The following is a 17,483-nucleotide window of genomic DNA, read 5'->3' as shown; positions in this document are numbered from 1 at the left end:
CAATAGGTTGCCACAGAAAACCAAATATTTTGCCCAATATTAATTAAACTAGAAGCAATGGCTTCTACAGAGGCCAAAACAAAGTCTGTACATACATTTTAGTTGCATTATATGCAAATATTGAGAAATAATAATAACTAGATTTAATTCGTCACTGAATTATAGGTTATATGCATTGATTTAAATAAAGATAATTGATTTTTAAAAGATATATTGATTGATTGATTTTCTCAGAATCTTTAATTATTTATAATATATGATAGGACCTTGCTAACGCGAACACCATAGCCGGTATCACAATCCGATCAAAGATCCATATGCGTATAATGTCATAAACCACATTTGTTGTTACATAATAATAAAGACATAAGTTAATTTTTATCTAGATTTCATTATAAATTATAATATAATCTATACACTAAGAAATAAATTTGAACAAACAATACGGATAATAAAAAAAAAATCTTATTTCGTTTCCCAAGGTGAAACTCGATCTCGGTACCTTGAATGCCATAGACACGAGCACAGACCACCGAGCCGTACACAACTGACTAAAAGTTGTAGAAAAATTCCTCCGTGTATTTACTATGCAGTAACCACTTTGATGCAAATAGATTATTACATACCGAAATGAATTATAATTTTTTACTATGATGACATCTTTAAAATGTATACAAATGATGCACTGTCAAACTACATAATTTTAACTTTAATATATGAATTTTTGAAGGAAGAAAGTTAATGTTAAGTTTGTTATTTTGGCCTAAGAAAATGTCATAATTTGTTTGATTGTCGAAATTATTTTTTTTAAATGTAATATGCAATTAATGATGACTTAATCAACTTTTGTTCTCTTTATTTGATAATAAATCATGCATATGATACATACACTTCAAGAAAATGAAATAAAAAATAGGTGTTCCCCTGCATTCTGACGATATATATTAATTTTAAAATTTAGCATATTTTCACCATTTTGTTAACTTATACGTGCGTAGCCATTCACTTTTGACGTGCTCGTATAACGCAATTTCGAGTTGAAACCTGAATCAAATATGATGATATTATTAAAGAAAGATTGTAAAACAGAAATCGGGCAAAAAGAGTGCGCATTAACGTTTAACGCGCAGTGCGCGTGCAAAAATCTGCGCACTCATGGCAATTTTTTAAACGCTTAAAATTGCCTGAAACGTACTCTAATTTCATCGAAAATAAATTTTGACAATTTTGAACATTTTAAGCGCGCGTACGCAAGCGTTATATGCGCTACACACGTAATTTTATTGCCATATATGATGAAATATGACCTGAAATTTATGAGTACCAAATTTTGTTTAATTGTGATTCATGCTTGTGAAGATGATTACAAACGTGATTTCGTAAAATCACGCGTAGACCGCGTAATTTTTGATTACGCATCGTGAAAATATAACCACATCGATTCCTGGCCATGAGGAATATACTCTGAAAACTTGACTTAGCTAGATTAAACTGATGCCAAGATAATGCACGGACAAAATAGTGCTAAGGAAAGAATAAATAAACTAGATTTAATTCGTCACTATGACGAATTATAGGTTATATGCATTGATTTAAATAAAGATAATTGATTTTTACAAGATATATTGATTGATTGATTTTCTCAGAATCTTTAATTATTTATAACACATGATATGATCTTGCTAACGCAAATACAATAGCTAGCTGATATCACAATCAAAGATGCAGTAACAATAGACGATTTTCGTGCTACGAATCGAAGCCATCTTGCAGAGACAGTCATGACCATGCCACCCAAGCGTAAAAAACAACCTAGCGTTTTCCGAGGATTTCAGAAAAAATCGTACCTCGTCTGGGAACGGAAAGAGGGTCGCGATCGTATGAACAAAAAAAGATACTGTATGTCGCCCTCTTTATGTTTGAAAATAATTATCCATCTTGTAATAATATAGTTGTTATACGTTCGGTACGTACCCATAGTTGCCATTTCTGGCATTATTATGCTTTTTGGCATTATTTGGAGGCCCACGGCATCTGGCATAATGCCGCGGCATTATTTAGCCGTTTTTAGCATAATCTGGCATAATTTTGTGTTTTTTGAACAACCAAAAAAATAATATACCACAGAACAAAAATAAAATATTTTGTTTATAAATCTTGCAATTTAATACATATTATCACCTTATACAATATCATATCGTACAAAACAGATCTGTTGGGGTTTTTCCGTACAATAGTTCTTCCATCCTTTCGTTTGGGACTTAATCGACTCTTCGGATAGGAAGGCTGCTCGAAAACTACCGTTTGTGCGATATTATAGGCAGTAGGCCTACAACAAATCCGAAGAGGCTAGCTATTGGCCAATTATGTTGCTCTATTTCAGAGTTCATGCAGGTTATTGGATCCCGACGAGTGTAGAGACAATTGAACGAAAACATTATGAAAGGGGTTTTGTTTTTTTCAGTTCATAATTATAAAGCGGCCGCACCCCTACCCCACAACCCTTAAAATGGAAATTCCTGGTAACTAACTTAGAAGCTCTAATTTTAAAAAGAATTTCTTCTAAAGAATTTGTTTTCCATATTTCAAATTATGTTCCATTTGCATCGTCGTAGCAACCCTATTTTCCCAAATGTTCTTCACCTCTCAGCCCCAGTAGTGACCATGGTGGGCGAGGTAATTTTTAATTCAAATTAAATGCCATTTTCGCCCATCGAGCATCTCTATTTTTTCCAATTTTGGTGGGGCTGAGGTCCTAAAGACACTTATATATTTTTATTTCCTATTTTAAATTATAATTGCCATTTTCGAACTATGGTGGGCTAGATCCTGGAGGTACTAATAAATATATTTTTATTTCATATTTGAAATAAGTGCCATTTCCGGCCATCGAGCAGCTCCTATTTTTCCAACTTTTCGTACCTCAGCCCCAACTATGGTGGGGCTGAGGTCCTGGAGACACTTAATATATATTTTGATTTCCTATTTTCAATTATAATAGCCATTTTCGAACTATGGTGGGCTAATTTTCTGGAGACACTAATAAATATATTTTTATTTCATATTTTAAATTAAGTAGCACTTCCGGCCATCAGCATTTTCCAAATTTTCTTATCAACCATGGTGGGGCTGAGGTCCGGGAGACACTTTAATATATAATTGCCATTTTCTAATTATGGTGGGCTAAGATCCTTTCATATTTTAAATTAAGTGCAAAGATCGAGCAGCTCTCATATCTCAGCTCGAAATTTCCATATGTGTAACAGGTTTTTTTTTTGTGGGGGGGCGTGTTTTCGTGTTGGTGTCATTTGCAATTACCATTTTCGCACCCCAGATATTTTTAGAATTATTAGTTATTACTCACAAAACTAAAAATATAAATTTTGAACGACATAGGGATACAATTTTAGGCCCTATTTTGTGTCAGTTGGGGTTTTCAAACGTTTATTAGACTTACAACCGTTGGTGGCGCTGTTTAGGGCCACATTTTGGGGATCTGGCATTATTTTTTCCAATCTGGCATTATTTGAGACAGGATACGGCATAATTTAAATTTTATTGCTGGCAACGCTGTACGTACCTATATTATACTACAGTACTACTAGTATTACTATTAGTAACAGCCTATATTTGTGCGCTCACAAAATTAATTGTATTTCTATCAACTGGATTTGAATTGATACATCTTAGAAAGTGGTGTATATTAAATTTTGCAGAATATACAGGTTTGAATAACCTTTTTGATATTTTAGTGATGTAATTTTGAACTAGGCCCTAGGCCTAGGCTTCTAGGCTCTAGGCCTAGCCTAGGCTAGCCCTAGCTAGGCCTAGACTAGGCCTAGGGCTATATAGGCCGCGCCTGTGTACCAGGCCTAGCTAGCTAGGCATAGGCTAGCTAGTTACTAGGCCTAGTAGTAGGCCAGGCCTAATAGTCATATTACTAGCCTATGCCTAGGCTAGTACTATCCAGTAGGCTAGTAGTCGTTTCGTAATGGAGACAATATTTCATACCTCCACCATGGTATAGTAGAATAGAAAATGCAGCTTGTTGGCTTGTAAGTTAGTAGGCCTAGGCTAGTCTATATTATTATTGTTGTTATTTTTTAATTATTATTATTATTAATAGATGTAGATTTGTATTGTCTTTTAATGATTTTATTCGTTTTTTGTATTGTACCACAAAAAATATGAATGTAGTTTAGCCTACTGGCGGCCCTGGGCGTCTGTAAACGGTGACCAAAGTGATCGTTCATACACCATGACCAAAATGTAGGCCTAGGCTACTACTAGTACTGCTACTTTCTAATTTTATTGACTGTCAATTACCATGGCAATCACCCAATGCTTAATTAATTAATTAATTTTGTTTATACTGATCAGAACCCTTGAAACTAATTGTTATACTATTACTTAGTATTATATTTTTATGTAGTGTGTGTTTTTCAAAGTTGTTTGACATACCTGTACAGTAAATGTTATTCATTTCTATGTAATCTAATGATAACATTGAATAATATGTTTTTATGTTTATTTTCTCTATCCAGTATTTTATAACTTTCATTTAGTTCTGTACTTGAAAGTAGCTTATTGAAGGACATACAAGTTACGGTACTATTGTAAAGGAAGGAAGTGGTAACCACTGGTGTGCTCTGTAACACTATTGTTTGTTCACTACGGACTTGGAAAAAACAGCAGTTAGTCTGCAGTTGTGCATTCTTGAGGTACTCAGGCAACAGTTATTTTGTTTGTAAATCTGATTATTTAAAAATCATTATAATGTTGACTGTTGAACTTAGAAAGCTGAAATGTAAAATATGTATGAGTTTATTTGGTGTTTCTTCTGTATTTCTGTATAGTGTAAAATGTTTTTTTATTTTTTTTCAGATCCTAGGATTTTTCAGTTGGATCTCAATTTCATTAAAGTCTGTCTATTGGCATCTCAAGACAATAGCCTCTAGCATTTTTAAGCTAGGTGGTGAGTCAAGAAGAGTTGTGATAGATAGCAGATAAAGTCTGTCTATTGGCATCTCAGGACAATAGCCTCTAGCATTTTTAAGCTAGGTGGTGAGTCAAGAAGAGTTGTGATAGATAGCAGATTAACATTTATCAATATATATATTTTATATTTATATTTATATCGGTACATAAAGATTGTACACATTTATTAAGATAAGATACTGTACATATAAAACATATAAATCCAAGAAATTTACTAAAATAAATTACAATTTCAAAGTGAAATAGATATCATTGTTAAAATAAAATCATTTTAATTACATTATTACAGAAAATAGTAAAACAATTTTGAATCATAAACAATAATTTAGTTTAAAGAGCTTGGAAATTTGTAGTGCTTAGAAAAAATAATAAATAACTTTTGTTGATTTTGTTAAAATTAAAATGAAAAGATCAAAAAAGACTGGGCGATTTATGAAAAATAAAAAAGGATGTGTTGGAAAAATTGAGAATAACAAATGTGACGAAATTGAAGAAAAGAAAGTAGCAGCAGAAAATGAAAAATTTAGTAAGACATCCATTACAAGTGATAGAGTAAGTAATAATATAGCCATAAACGAAAGAATCAAGGTAAACAAAGATGAAAACACAGGCAAGGTAATATGTACCACTGATTTAAATGATGATTCTTGTACCATAATAACACATATTGCACAGGGAAATTTTAATCAAGGTGATTTTCGGTTTGGTAATTCTGCTGGTAAACAATGTGTTGCAAATGCTCTTATTTCAATGCTTTATTTGCAAAAAAAGAATGTATTTGAACTCAAGCCTTGTAATCTTGATGAGATTTTGACAATTGGGAATGAGTTATATTATTATATTCAAAAAGATTCAACAATGAATGAAGAACTTCTATTAGTAACTGAATTACCAAAGGAACTGAACGTTTTAGATGACACATTTCGATTAAATTATAGTGAGTCAACATACGGCATTCTAGAAGGTAATCATGAAGAGTTTTCATTGTGTGTGAATTTAGGTCAAGCTTTGCAAAAAGCGTTGTGCAATAGTGGAGCATGTTTTATGAATTTTCATGGATGTACATTTGCTATCATCAAAAACAGTAGTGGTTATTTTGTATTTGATTCGCATTCCAGAAACTATGATGGATACTTAATACCAAATGGACGTAGTGTGCTATTGTACATTTCTTCATTGCGAGGTATTGAAAAACATTGTATACAGTTAGCAAAATCTATGGGTTGTCAGTTGCATACTACTCAGTTTGAAATAACAGGATTAAATATTAAAATAGCATCCATTGCCCATGAAACAAATTCTTTTTGTAACAAACAAGACAATTTAACAAATCAAAATCAAGGAGTGCAACCCTCTTCATGTGATTATAGCAGTACATTAAATACGCAATATAGTGCTTGTATTATGATTGATAGTGACAATATTATTGATGTTAATGAATGTTGTGTTGCAGATTTAAATTATCTGTCTAACAATGAAACGTTAGGGGTTAAACCAGAAATTGAAAAAGAAATTTGTGATGAGGTTTTAAATAATGGAAAAAAAACACATAAATTTGAAAATGATATCGAAATTGTTTCCGTTGATAGATTAAGTGAAAGAAATGATAAATATTTTAGATTTTTACCAGTTCATTTAAAAGACAAAATAAAATTATGTGAACAATTTAAAATAGAAAACAGTGTTGTTTCTTGCAGTCCTAACTTAATAGAAAATGAAACAAAAAACATGTATATTGGGAAACCTACACACATAACAAAAATAATGGGTGATGGTAATTGCTTTTACAGATGTGTAGCATATTTAATTAGTGGAACCCAAATAAATCATTTAGTGTTGAGGCAAGCAATCGTGAATCATTTACTTCAAACTAATGACACATTTAAGAGTACGTTACAAGAAGGATACGGAAGTGTCCGGGAATACGTTTTTAAACAGAGAGTAATGAATTCTGGAACGTGGGCTTGTGACATAGAAATTAGTGCAATGGCAAATATGCTGGACTTTGATATCTATACATATAATGATCAGGGGAAATATTGGCAAATATTCTCGGCTAGAAAACCTGGATTTTGTAATAAAGTAACAACTGAAAGAGGAATTTATATTTTGTACACTGGGGGTAACCATTTTGATGCAGTTGAAGCTGTAGCTAATGTAAATTATCATTCTGTGGAACAAATAGATCTAAACGTACTTGCGGATGCAGATAGTAATTCAGATAAGGAACTATTACTAGAAGAAAATTACAAGGTACAAGAGGAAAATACTGACGTATCGAAACAAACTGTACCTAATATAAATTATAATCATGTAGAAGAAGTACAAGTCATACTTAATGCGGATAGTAACTCAGATGAGGAACTGTTAACTGAGAAACATATTCAAGTGCAAGATGAACATATCAGAGTATTAAAGCAAATTGATAAAAAAAAATATGAGCAGAGTAAAAGCTTGTATTCTGGTGACAAGTCGTGTAATAAGAAGACGATAACTAAAAACAAAAAAAGTCGTAAAAAAAGCGATGATCTAAAACGAAAGTTAGATAAAGAAAGGAAGAGAATAAGACGGTATGAACAAAATATCAGTAATAAACAAACATTTAATGATAAGGCTACAAAGCAGAGAAATGCACATACGATGAGAAACAAATGTAATGTACTTGATGCTCAAAAAATAAAATATCACAGTGATGAAAGATTTAGGCAAAATAAAAAAAAACAGACCAAGGAAATTGCAAGGAAAAGGTATGATACATTTGTTCTTAGAGAAATGAAGAAACAAAGTTTGAGATCGAAATATAAAGAAAATTCAAAATTTAGACAGGAATTTAAAGAAATAATGAAACAACATAGAAGTATGAAATATGAAGACGATCCGAATTTTAGAGAAAATGTCAAAGAAATTATGAAGAATTATAGAAGGGAGAAGTATGAGAATGACCCGTGTTTCAGAGAAAATGTCAAAGAAACTATGAAAAATTATGGAAGGGAGAATTATGAGAATGATCCGTGTTTTAGAGAAAATTTCAAAGAAACTATGAAAAATTATAGAAGGGAGAAGTATGAGAATGACCCGTGTTTTAGAGAAAATGTCAAAGAAACTATGAAAAATTATGGAAAGGAAAAGTATGAGAATGACCCGTGTTTTAGAGAAAATGTCAAAGAAACTATGAAAAATTATGGAAAGGAGAAGTATGAAAATGACCCGTGTTTTAGAGAAAATGTCAAAGAAACTATGAAAAATTATGGAAAGGAGAAGTATGAAAATGACCAAGAGTTTAGGAAAAAGGTTGAAGAAAAAAATGTTAAACAAAAACAATGTGCACAGGTAAAACTGAAAAAATTTGAAAATGTTTTAAACAAATTTAGGGAAATGACCTCAAATGGACCGGAGTATGTATGTTGTGTTTGTTTGAAGCTTTTATTTAGAAAGCAAGTTATGATATGTCTGAAAACTAAATATAAAGTTCAGTCGTGTATCAACGACAAGTATTTGCATATTTGTAATTACGAATGTAATAATGACTGTGAAATTGCGAAGTCATCAATGCAACATTTATGGGTGTGCTTTACATGTCACAGAAAGCTTTTAAATGGGGATGTACCGGCGGAAGCATTTACAAATAATTTGCAATTGGAAGATATTCCAAAAGAACTTGTAGATTTAAATAATTTAGAACAACATTTGATTGCCATTAATATCCCATTTATGAAAATATTAAATTTGCCTAAAGGAGGGCAGAATGGAATACATGGGCCAGTTGTTTGCGTCCCGTCAAACACAGTTGAAACAGTTACAATGTTACCTAGAACACAAACTGATGACCAAATGATCCGGGTGAAATTGAAAAGAAAGTTGTCTTACAAAGGCTATTATGAGTATAAATATGTAAGTAAATCGAAGGTAATACAAGCGTTACAATATTTACAGCATCATAATAAATGGTATTCTGATGTATTTGTAAATGAGGACTGGAATAGTGATTTGTCAAATAATTTAAATGAAAAAAAAGAGCTTTTATCTTTTAATGAAGAAGAAGGAACAGAAGACGAGTTAAATTCCAGATTGTGCGGTGTACAATTGGATACATGTTTGCAACGAATTGATATGAGACAAGAAATACTTGATAATTATTTTGATCACATTATTGCATGTGCACCTTGTGAGGGAAATAGTCCTGTTGCACTTTTGAACAATGAAAGCAATGAGGGAAAGTGTTTTCCCCGACTGTATCCAACTGGAAAAGGAACTTTTCATGATTTTAGAAGTGTGAAGTTAACACTTGGTCGATATTTTTTAAATAGACTGATGCATGTTGATAATAGGTTTGCAAGAAATACTGAATACCTGTTCTTTTCACAATGTCTGTATGAAATACAGCAAGTAATATCGAGTGTATCAATAGCCTTAAGAAAGGGTTCAGATAAAAAAGACGATTTTAAACCTGTTAAAGTATCAGACTTAAAGAATATTAATAAAGTTGAAGAAATATTGAAATCTGATAAGGGATTTAAATTCTTAAAACAGATACGTGGAACGCCACCATATTGGCAAGCTACGCAAAAAGACGTACTGGCAATGATAAGACAACTAGGTAAACCGACATGGTTCGCATCATTTTCTTCAGCTGATATGAGATGGCCTGAAATAATAAAAACACTGTTGATTCAAACGGGCAATAGGAGAAAGTTATGTGATTTGGATTGGACTGATAAATGTAATCTATTAAAATCTAACCCTGTTACTGTAGCAAGAATGTTTGACAAACGCTTCCACAGTTTCTTAAAACATGTCATTTTATCTTGTGCTTTTCCTATTGGAAAAGTAATTGATTATTTTTATCGAGTAGAATTTCAAAATCGTGGTAGTCCTCACTGTCACTGTTTATTTTGGGTTGAAAATGCACCTCGACTGGGAATTGATAAAGATGAAGAAGTTACAAAGTTCATTGACAAATATGTATCGTGTGAACTACCATCTAAACGTAAAGACGCAGAATTACATGAAATTGTTAGTAACGTTCAAATCCACTCTAAAAGTCATTCTAAATCCTGTAAGAAGAAAGGGACAAAATGTAGATTTAATTTTCCCAGGCCACCATCGGAAAAAACTTTTGTTATTAACCCTATTCCAAAAGATGAGAGAGAAACGGATGATCCCAGTAAAGGCGCAAGTTCAATATTAAGTGAAGTAAAGAATTTGTTAAATGATGAAATCCTGTATGATGACGTAAAACAGCTGTTTAATGATATGAAAATAACACAGAAGAGATTTGAAGAGGCAAATAATATGATAGCTAAAAGACAAGATTTTATTTTGAAACGAAATCCTAAAGATGCTTGGGTTAATCAGTATAATCCTGAATTGCTGAGAGCATGGAATGCAAATATGGATCTACAGTATGTTTCTAATGAATATGCATGTGTTGCATACGTGGTATCATATATGTCAAAAGCTGAGAGAGAGATGGGCTTACTTTTGTCTTCGGCTGAATCTGAAATGAAAGATGGAAATGAAGATGCTAGACAAAGCCTTAGAAAACTTGGTAATGTATATATGCAAAATCGTGAAGTGTCTGCTCAAGAAAGTGTATTTCGTGTTTGCAGCTTACGATTAAAGGAAGGGTCGAGGAAAGTTGAGTTTATTCCAGTTGGACCAAATCCAATCAGAATGAGTTTGCCACTCAGTGTAATAAAAACCAAAGAGGATGATGAAGAAATTGTTTGGATGCCAAATAAACTTGATAGATACAGAGCTCGACCTGATGGACATGACTTTGACAATATGTGTCTGGCCGCTTTTTGTTCATACTTTAGAATCATAAAAACATCAGAAACTAACACAGGTAAACAGAAAAAAAATGTATTCAAGCTAAAAAATAAATTAGGATATATCCAAAAACGGTCAAGAAGTGCAAATGCCGTTTTGAGATATCCTAGGTTTGTACGAGACATATCACCCGAAAAATATTACCTGAGTTTAATGCAACTATTCCTTCCATTTCGTATAGATGAACAACTAAAACCACCACAATTTGTAACATATGAAGAGTTTTATGAAAAAGGTTTTGTTAGATTAAATGGAAGTAGTTTAAAAGGTGTAAAATCTATTGTTCATGACAATTTGCAGCAATATGAAAAAAACGCTGATAAAATCGATCAAGCTCAAGATTATATTGAAAAGTTTGGAATACCGGAAGATGCATGGGGACTTTTGTGTCCTGAAAGTGAAGTTGAACGATTAACACATCCGAAACCGAATGTAAATACTGATGATATTGAAGATGAATTCAATATTCCAGATTTATGTCATGAGAAAAAAAAAATGTATACATTAGAAAATCCATCACTTTCGTCAATTAATGTATTACGACAAGTAAGCAACAAGATGATTAGGAGTTTGAATAAAACGCAACAACAACTGTTTTACAAAATCCGACAATGGTGTTTAGATAAGTTAAATGGAAAAGAGCCTGGCCCCTTTAATATATTTATTAGTGGTGGTGCGGGTACTGGAAAGTCGCACGTGGTGAAATGTATTTTTAATGAAGGAACACGAATCTTAGGAAAAATGATGCAAAAACCTGATGATGTATCAATTTTAAAAGTGGCTCCGACGGGAATTGCAGCATACAATATTAACGGTAAAACTATTCACAGTGCATTGTCAATTCCTGTAAACGTTTCATTTCCATATCAGCCTCTTGGTGAAGAAAAGATCAATCAACTTCGGAATTATCTTTGTCAATTGCAAATTTTAATAATTGACGAGATATCTATGGTAGATCAAAAGCTATTGTGGTATATTCATGGTCGATTAAGACAAATTAAACAGTCACGTGATGATTCTCCCTTTGGCAAAGTTTCAATTATTGCAGTTGGTGATTTTTATCAATTACCTCCTGTTAAGGGTATGCCTTTATATGCACAAACGATTCAAGGAGCATTATGGATTGATAATTTTGAGAAAGTGAATTTAGATGAAATAATGAGGCAAAAAGGTGATGCAGAATTCGCCATTCTACTAAATAAGTTGCGAATACTTGAAAGAGGTGACATTTTATCTGATGAATCGTTGGCAATTTTGAAATCACGTGAAACTGGGGAACAGTGTGAGGATGCACTGCATATTTATTCATATAATAGAGATGTAAATACGTGGAACAAAGAAATGCTGCATAACAAATGTACCGATGTAATATGTATTGAAGCGCAGGATACAGAATTGAATAGGGCAAATAAAAACAAACTTTGTGACAAACCATGCAAATCTAACAGTCAAACATCACTAATAAGTCATTTATGGCTTGCACCTAATGCCAGAATAATGTTAATTAAAAATGTTGATGTAGATAAAGGCATGACGAATGGCTGTATGGGAAGTGTTTTAGAAATAATACAGTCTTGCGACAATAAACCAATATCTATTAAAGTTAAATTTGATAATGATGCAATTGGTACCCAAACAATTGAACGATTTCAGGAATCTATGGGTAAAAAATATACACGCAAGCAATTTCCCTTAAAATTAGCATATGCATGTACAGTTCATAAAGTACAAGGCATGACATTAGACAAGGCCGTTATTAACCTGAAAAACACGTTTTTGTCAGGACAAGCATATGTAGCTTTAAGTCGTGTGACGTCAATATCTAGGCTTGTGATTGAAAATTTTCATCCGAAACACATTCATTGTGACGGAAGAGTAAAACATTGTTTACATAATATGAAGTCGTTTCCCTATGAATATAATGATAATTATTCAAAATCTACGTGTTCAATCATCTTACACAACGTACAAGGTCTTAAACAACATTTTGCAGATTTACAATGTAATAGATTGTTTTTGAATTCAGATTTTATTTGCTTGACTGAAACATGGTTAAGTAAAAATGACAGTAGTTTTGACATATCTCTTGACACATTCAACCTGTATCATCAGCCAAGGTATAATTGTTATACTAATGCAACCCAAATTACATCAGAATTTAAAGATAAAGAACATGGCGGTGTTGCAGTTTATGCTAAAAGTAAATATTTTAGTAGACTGAACATCAATGTTAAGGATATTGAATTCATTGCGTTTATGTTAACGTCTCCAAAATCTGTGGTTGTCTCAGTAATATATCGACCCCCTGGGTATAACGTAAAACAATTTTGTAAGAGCCTAGAAATGTTATTGTTGGAGTTTCATAAGCTGAGCACAAGTTGCATAGTCATGGGAGATTTTAATGAAGATCTGCTAAAAAATACGTCTCAAGTATATACCCTAATGATTAATTATAACTACAAACAAGTAATTGAATGCAGTACAACCGAAGGTGGTACTTTGTTGGATTTGGTTTTTGTGAGAGACTTGGATTGTCTAAATACGACAGTTTTGCCAATATATTATAGCTACCATGAAGCTATTCGAATTCAATTCTGATCATCTTATCTATTCTGTATAATTTATTTATTTTTTTAATTCTCTGGTCTGGTAGTTTTAAATTTACAGTAGCATTAATTAAAACGTCCTATGAATCGAACAAATTATGACATTAACCTTCTTCTTTAAAATATTCAAATATTAAAGTAAAAAGTATATATTTGGACAGTGCATCATGATGCATTGCGGTATGTGATCTATAATGGTTACTGCATAGTAAATACACGGAGGAAACTTTCTTCTACGTTTAGTCAGTTGTGTATGGCTCGGTGGTCTTTGCTCGTGTCTATGGCATTCCAAGAACCGAGATCGAGTCTCACCTTGGAAAACGAAACGAAATAAGTTTTTTTTTATTATCCGTATTGTTTGTTCAATTTTATTTCTTAGTGTTTATATAGATTATACACATGATTTATAATGAAATCTAGATAAAAAGTAAGTAATGTCTTTATTATTATGTAACAAATGGGGTTTATGACAGTATACGCGGAGGGATCTTTAATCGGATTGTTTTTTATTGTTTTGTATATGGCTCGATGTTCAGTGATACCGGCTATTGAATTTGCGTTAGCAAGATTCTATCATCGCGATGCTTATACTACAGCATTCGATGTACCGAGATCGATATTAAACAAGACATTTTTTTATCCGCATCATTTGTTTAATTTTATTTCTTAGTGCATAAATCATACGTATAATTTATAATGAAATGTATAGGATAAATAGCTTACCTTTTCATTATTATGAGATATTAATAATCCGAAGTGTATCTGCATCATAAAGGTGGTTACGACATGGCAAATATAACGAGGAATCTGTGTTCAAGATTTATCCCGATTTGTATATGGCTCGATGGTCAGTTATCATGTATAGCCTACATCGTTTGAGATATCGAGATGGAGTCTCATCATGGGAACGAAATCCACTTAACAAAATAATTTTTTTTTGGCTATGCGCATCGTTTGTTTAATTTTATTTCTTAGTGTATATCATACGTATGATTTATAGTGACATTTAGAGAAAAAGGTGTCTTACGCCTTCATTATAAATGTACGGTAATTTGTTTTAAACAGTCACAGACTAACATTTTCTTGCATCAAAATAATATCTTACAATTACAATTTAGAGATATTGTACGATGTAAATTTATTTCTACTTAAATAAAAGTTGATTACGACAACAATGCAGTTATAATGGAAATAGTAGATCCGAATCATATTATAGAATATATTATTTAGTCACCCGCGTTGAGCAGATAACACTTGTTTTAAGAAATTTAGTTTTTTAAAACAAATTTAAAATTAATTTTGTTCATGCCTTGCTATTTTCCAATGAAAAGTTTATGTCACTATTGTGAGAAACTTTAAATGGAAGGGGGCGCAGAGACGAAATGATTAACGAATCGATAGGACAAAAAGAAAATTGTAGAATATCTGCACAGGTACAGGTATAGTCACGGGAAAAATGGATCCAAACAAAGTATGAACTATGGAAACAAACAACACTATTCAAGTTTATCTTTTTTTTTATTTATTTACAAACTTTCTATAAAGTAACAACTGAAGATATTTAGATTGTGCCATAATAATATTTCAATCGGTTTGTTGAAAGTCGACATCACCATCATCATCGACGACGAAGTTTAACGAAACGCATTCCATAGGCCTACATGGACCGCTGTCAATTGTTGTCACGTGTGCCGAAATTGGAAGAGTAGAGAGGTCACCATTCATCTCCGAGTTTTCAGTAATCAGAATGACATGCTCGTCATCACCCGAAGTAAATATTATTTCATAAGGTCGTTGAAACCTACAATGTAAAATTGAAAGGTGTTAAAAAGAGATAAAATGAATAAAATATTCACACACTAAAGCCAAATTTATATAAATTATGCAATATATAAGGATGCAGTAGAAAACGAACAAATGATTTAATTTAGGAACCATGATCGACAAAGTACTGGAACAATAAATGTAACATGGTTATGAACATTTTAAGAACGAAATACTTACTCATCATCCGACACAGCAATTATGTCTCCAAGCATGTCTTTCTTTTGTACCACATTTTTAATTACCAACGATGACGTTGATTCCAGTTTTTTTACGTCTTTGTATTCAGTGACGATTAAGCCACTTGCCTCCACCCTTTCATTTAGAGTGAAGGCAACGTCGGTGTGGTCACCCCACAGGTTCACCTCAATGGTATCCGGCCCATCGCTTATATGGATTGTGCGTAAACGTTTATTTTCGCCAACTGTTCTCACTTCGCCAATATAAGACACGTTTCCCTCAGCCGACAGTCTTCTTTTCATCGGCAAAGCTTTGATTTGATTTAACGCAACCTTTGCTGGATTTTGGTAGTTTTTAAGTACACTTGCATCAAATTCAAATTCCGCTGCTTTAAAGAAAAACTGGAGGGAAAAAAAGAATATTTAATCTCAATTGCCTTTTCAAACCAATTCCAATAACATGATTATTAGCTCAAAAAGTATCAAACCAAATATTAAAATAGACTAGTCATACCTTTGTTTTGGCCGACAATGAAACTTTATCGCCCAGGGTATCGACTGAACAATTTTTAACAGTTATAAATGTTCCTCTTTCTAACGCCAGTATCTTATCTATTATGCTTCTCGTTAGGGCCGTACTTTCATTTATAAAACACTCGAAAATTGTATTGTGACCTTTTAACATCACATGTCCTTTTATGAACTGTCTGGCTGTTGGACCCTTTCCAATTGTGCGAGACTCGAATGGCTCTACAATATACAAATTAACAGACTTCTCGACTCTGCTCTGCATTTTGTTAGTATATTATACCAATAGGCCTACAATGTATGTTTAGCAGTTTCTCCAAGTGAATGAGATGAGTTCGTACATGCCACTTTTATATATCCATTGAGTACAATAGCAACAACTATCGACCAATCAATTTAACTAAAACCAATTCAATATTCAAATTAGTACTACACATCGGAAGCAATTACGTAACTACCAGAACGAAATACAATTGATTTTAATAGCTGTTCGTGTTTCTTTTATATTTATTTAAATTAGTACTATATTGTCTTTTTATTCAGTATTATACTGAATAAAAAGACAATTAGTACTAATTTAAATAAATATAAAAGAAACACGAACAGCTATTGAAATCAATTGTATTTCGTTCTGGTCTTTTTATTCAGTATAATACTGAATAAAAAGACAATTAGTACTAATTTAAATAAATATAAAGGAAACACGAACAGCTATTAAAATCAATTGTATTTCGTTCTGGTAGTTACGTAATTGCTTCCGATGTGTAGTACTAATTTGAATATTGAATTGGTTTTAGTTAAATTGATTGGTCGATAGTTGTTGCTATTGTACTCAATGGATATATAAAAGTGGCATGTACGAACTCATCTCATTCACTTGGAAAAACTGCTAAATATACATTGTAGGCCTATTGGTATAATACACTAACAAAATGCAGAGCAGAGTCGAGAAGTCTGTTAATTTGTATATTGTAGAGCCATTCGAGTCTCGCACAATTGGAAAGGGTCCAACAGCCAGACAGTTCATAAAAGGACATGTGATGTTAAAAGATCACAATAAAATTTTCGAGTGTTTTATAAATGAAAGTACGGCCCTAACGAGAAGCATAATAGATAAGATACTGGCGTTAGAAAGAGGAACATTTATAACTGTTAAAAATTGTTCAGTCGATACCTTGGGCGATAAAGTTTCATTGTCGGCCAAAACAAAGGTATGACTAGTCTATTTTAATATTTGGTTTGATACTTTTTGAGCTAATAATCATGTTATTGGAATTGATTTGAAAAGGCAATTGAGATTAAATATTATTTTCCCTCCAGTTTTTCTTTAAAGCAGCGGCATTTGAATTTGATGCAAGTGTACTTAAAAACTATCAAAATCCAGCAAAGGTTGCGTTAAATCAAATCAAAGCTTTGCCGATGAAAAGAAGACTGTCGGCTGAGGGAAACGTGTCTTATATTGGCGAAGTGAGAACAGTTGGCGAAAATAAACGTTTACGCACAATCCATATAAGCG

At 32.4% G+C, this 17,483-nt stretch overlaps 1 protein-coding gene across 1 annotated transcript; it reads left to right on the top strand.

Annotated features, from left to right (window-relative positions):
- Nucleotides 1–3,610: 3,610 nt before the first annotated feature.
- Nucleotides 3,611–13,428, top strand: LOC140047800 (uncharacterized). The gene is made up of 4 exons (XM_072092833.1): nucleotides 3,611–3,725; nucleotides 4,545–4,721; nucleotides 4,885–7,568; nucleotides 7,821–13,428. The coding sequence occupies exons 3-4, from the start codon at nucleotides 5,401–5,403 to the stop codon at nucleotides 13,426–13,428; spliced, it is 7,776 nt and encodes a 2,591-aa protein (XP_071948934.1). The 5' UTR covers nucleotides 3,611–3,725; nucleotides 4,545–4,721; nucleotides 4,885–5,400.
- The last annotated feature ends 4,055 nt before the right edge of the window (nucleotides 13,429–17,483 follow it).

The sequence above is a fragment of the Antedon mediterranea genome, chromosome 4 (genome assembly GCF_964355755.1).
Source record: "Antedon mediterranea chromosome 4, ecAntMedi1.1, whole genome shotgun sequence".
Classification (NCBI taxonomy): Eukaryota; Metazoa; Echinodermata; class Crinoidea; order Comatulida; family Antedonidae; genus Antedon; species Antedon mediterranea.
The sequence above is the reverse complement of the archived record's forward strand: the minus strand, read 5'-3'. Positions and strand labels throughout refer to the sequence as shown.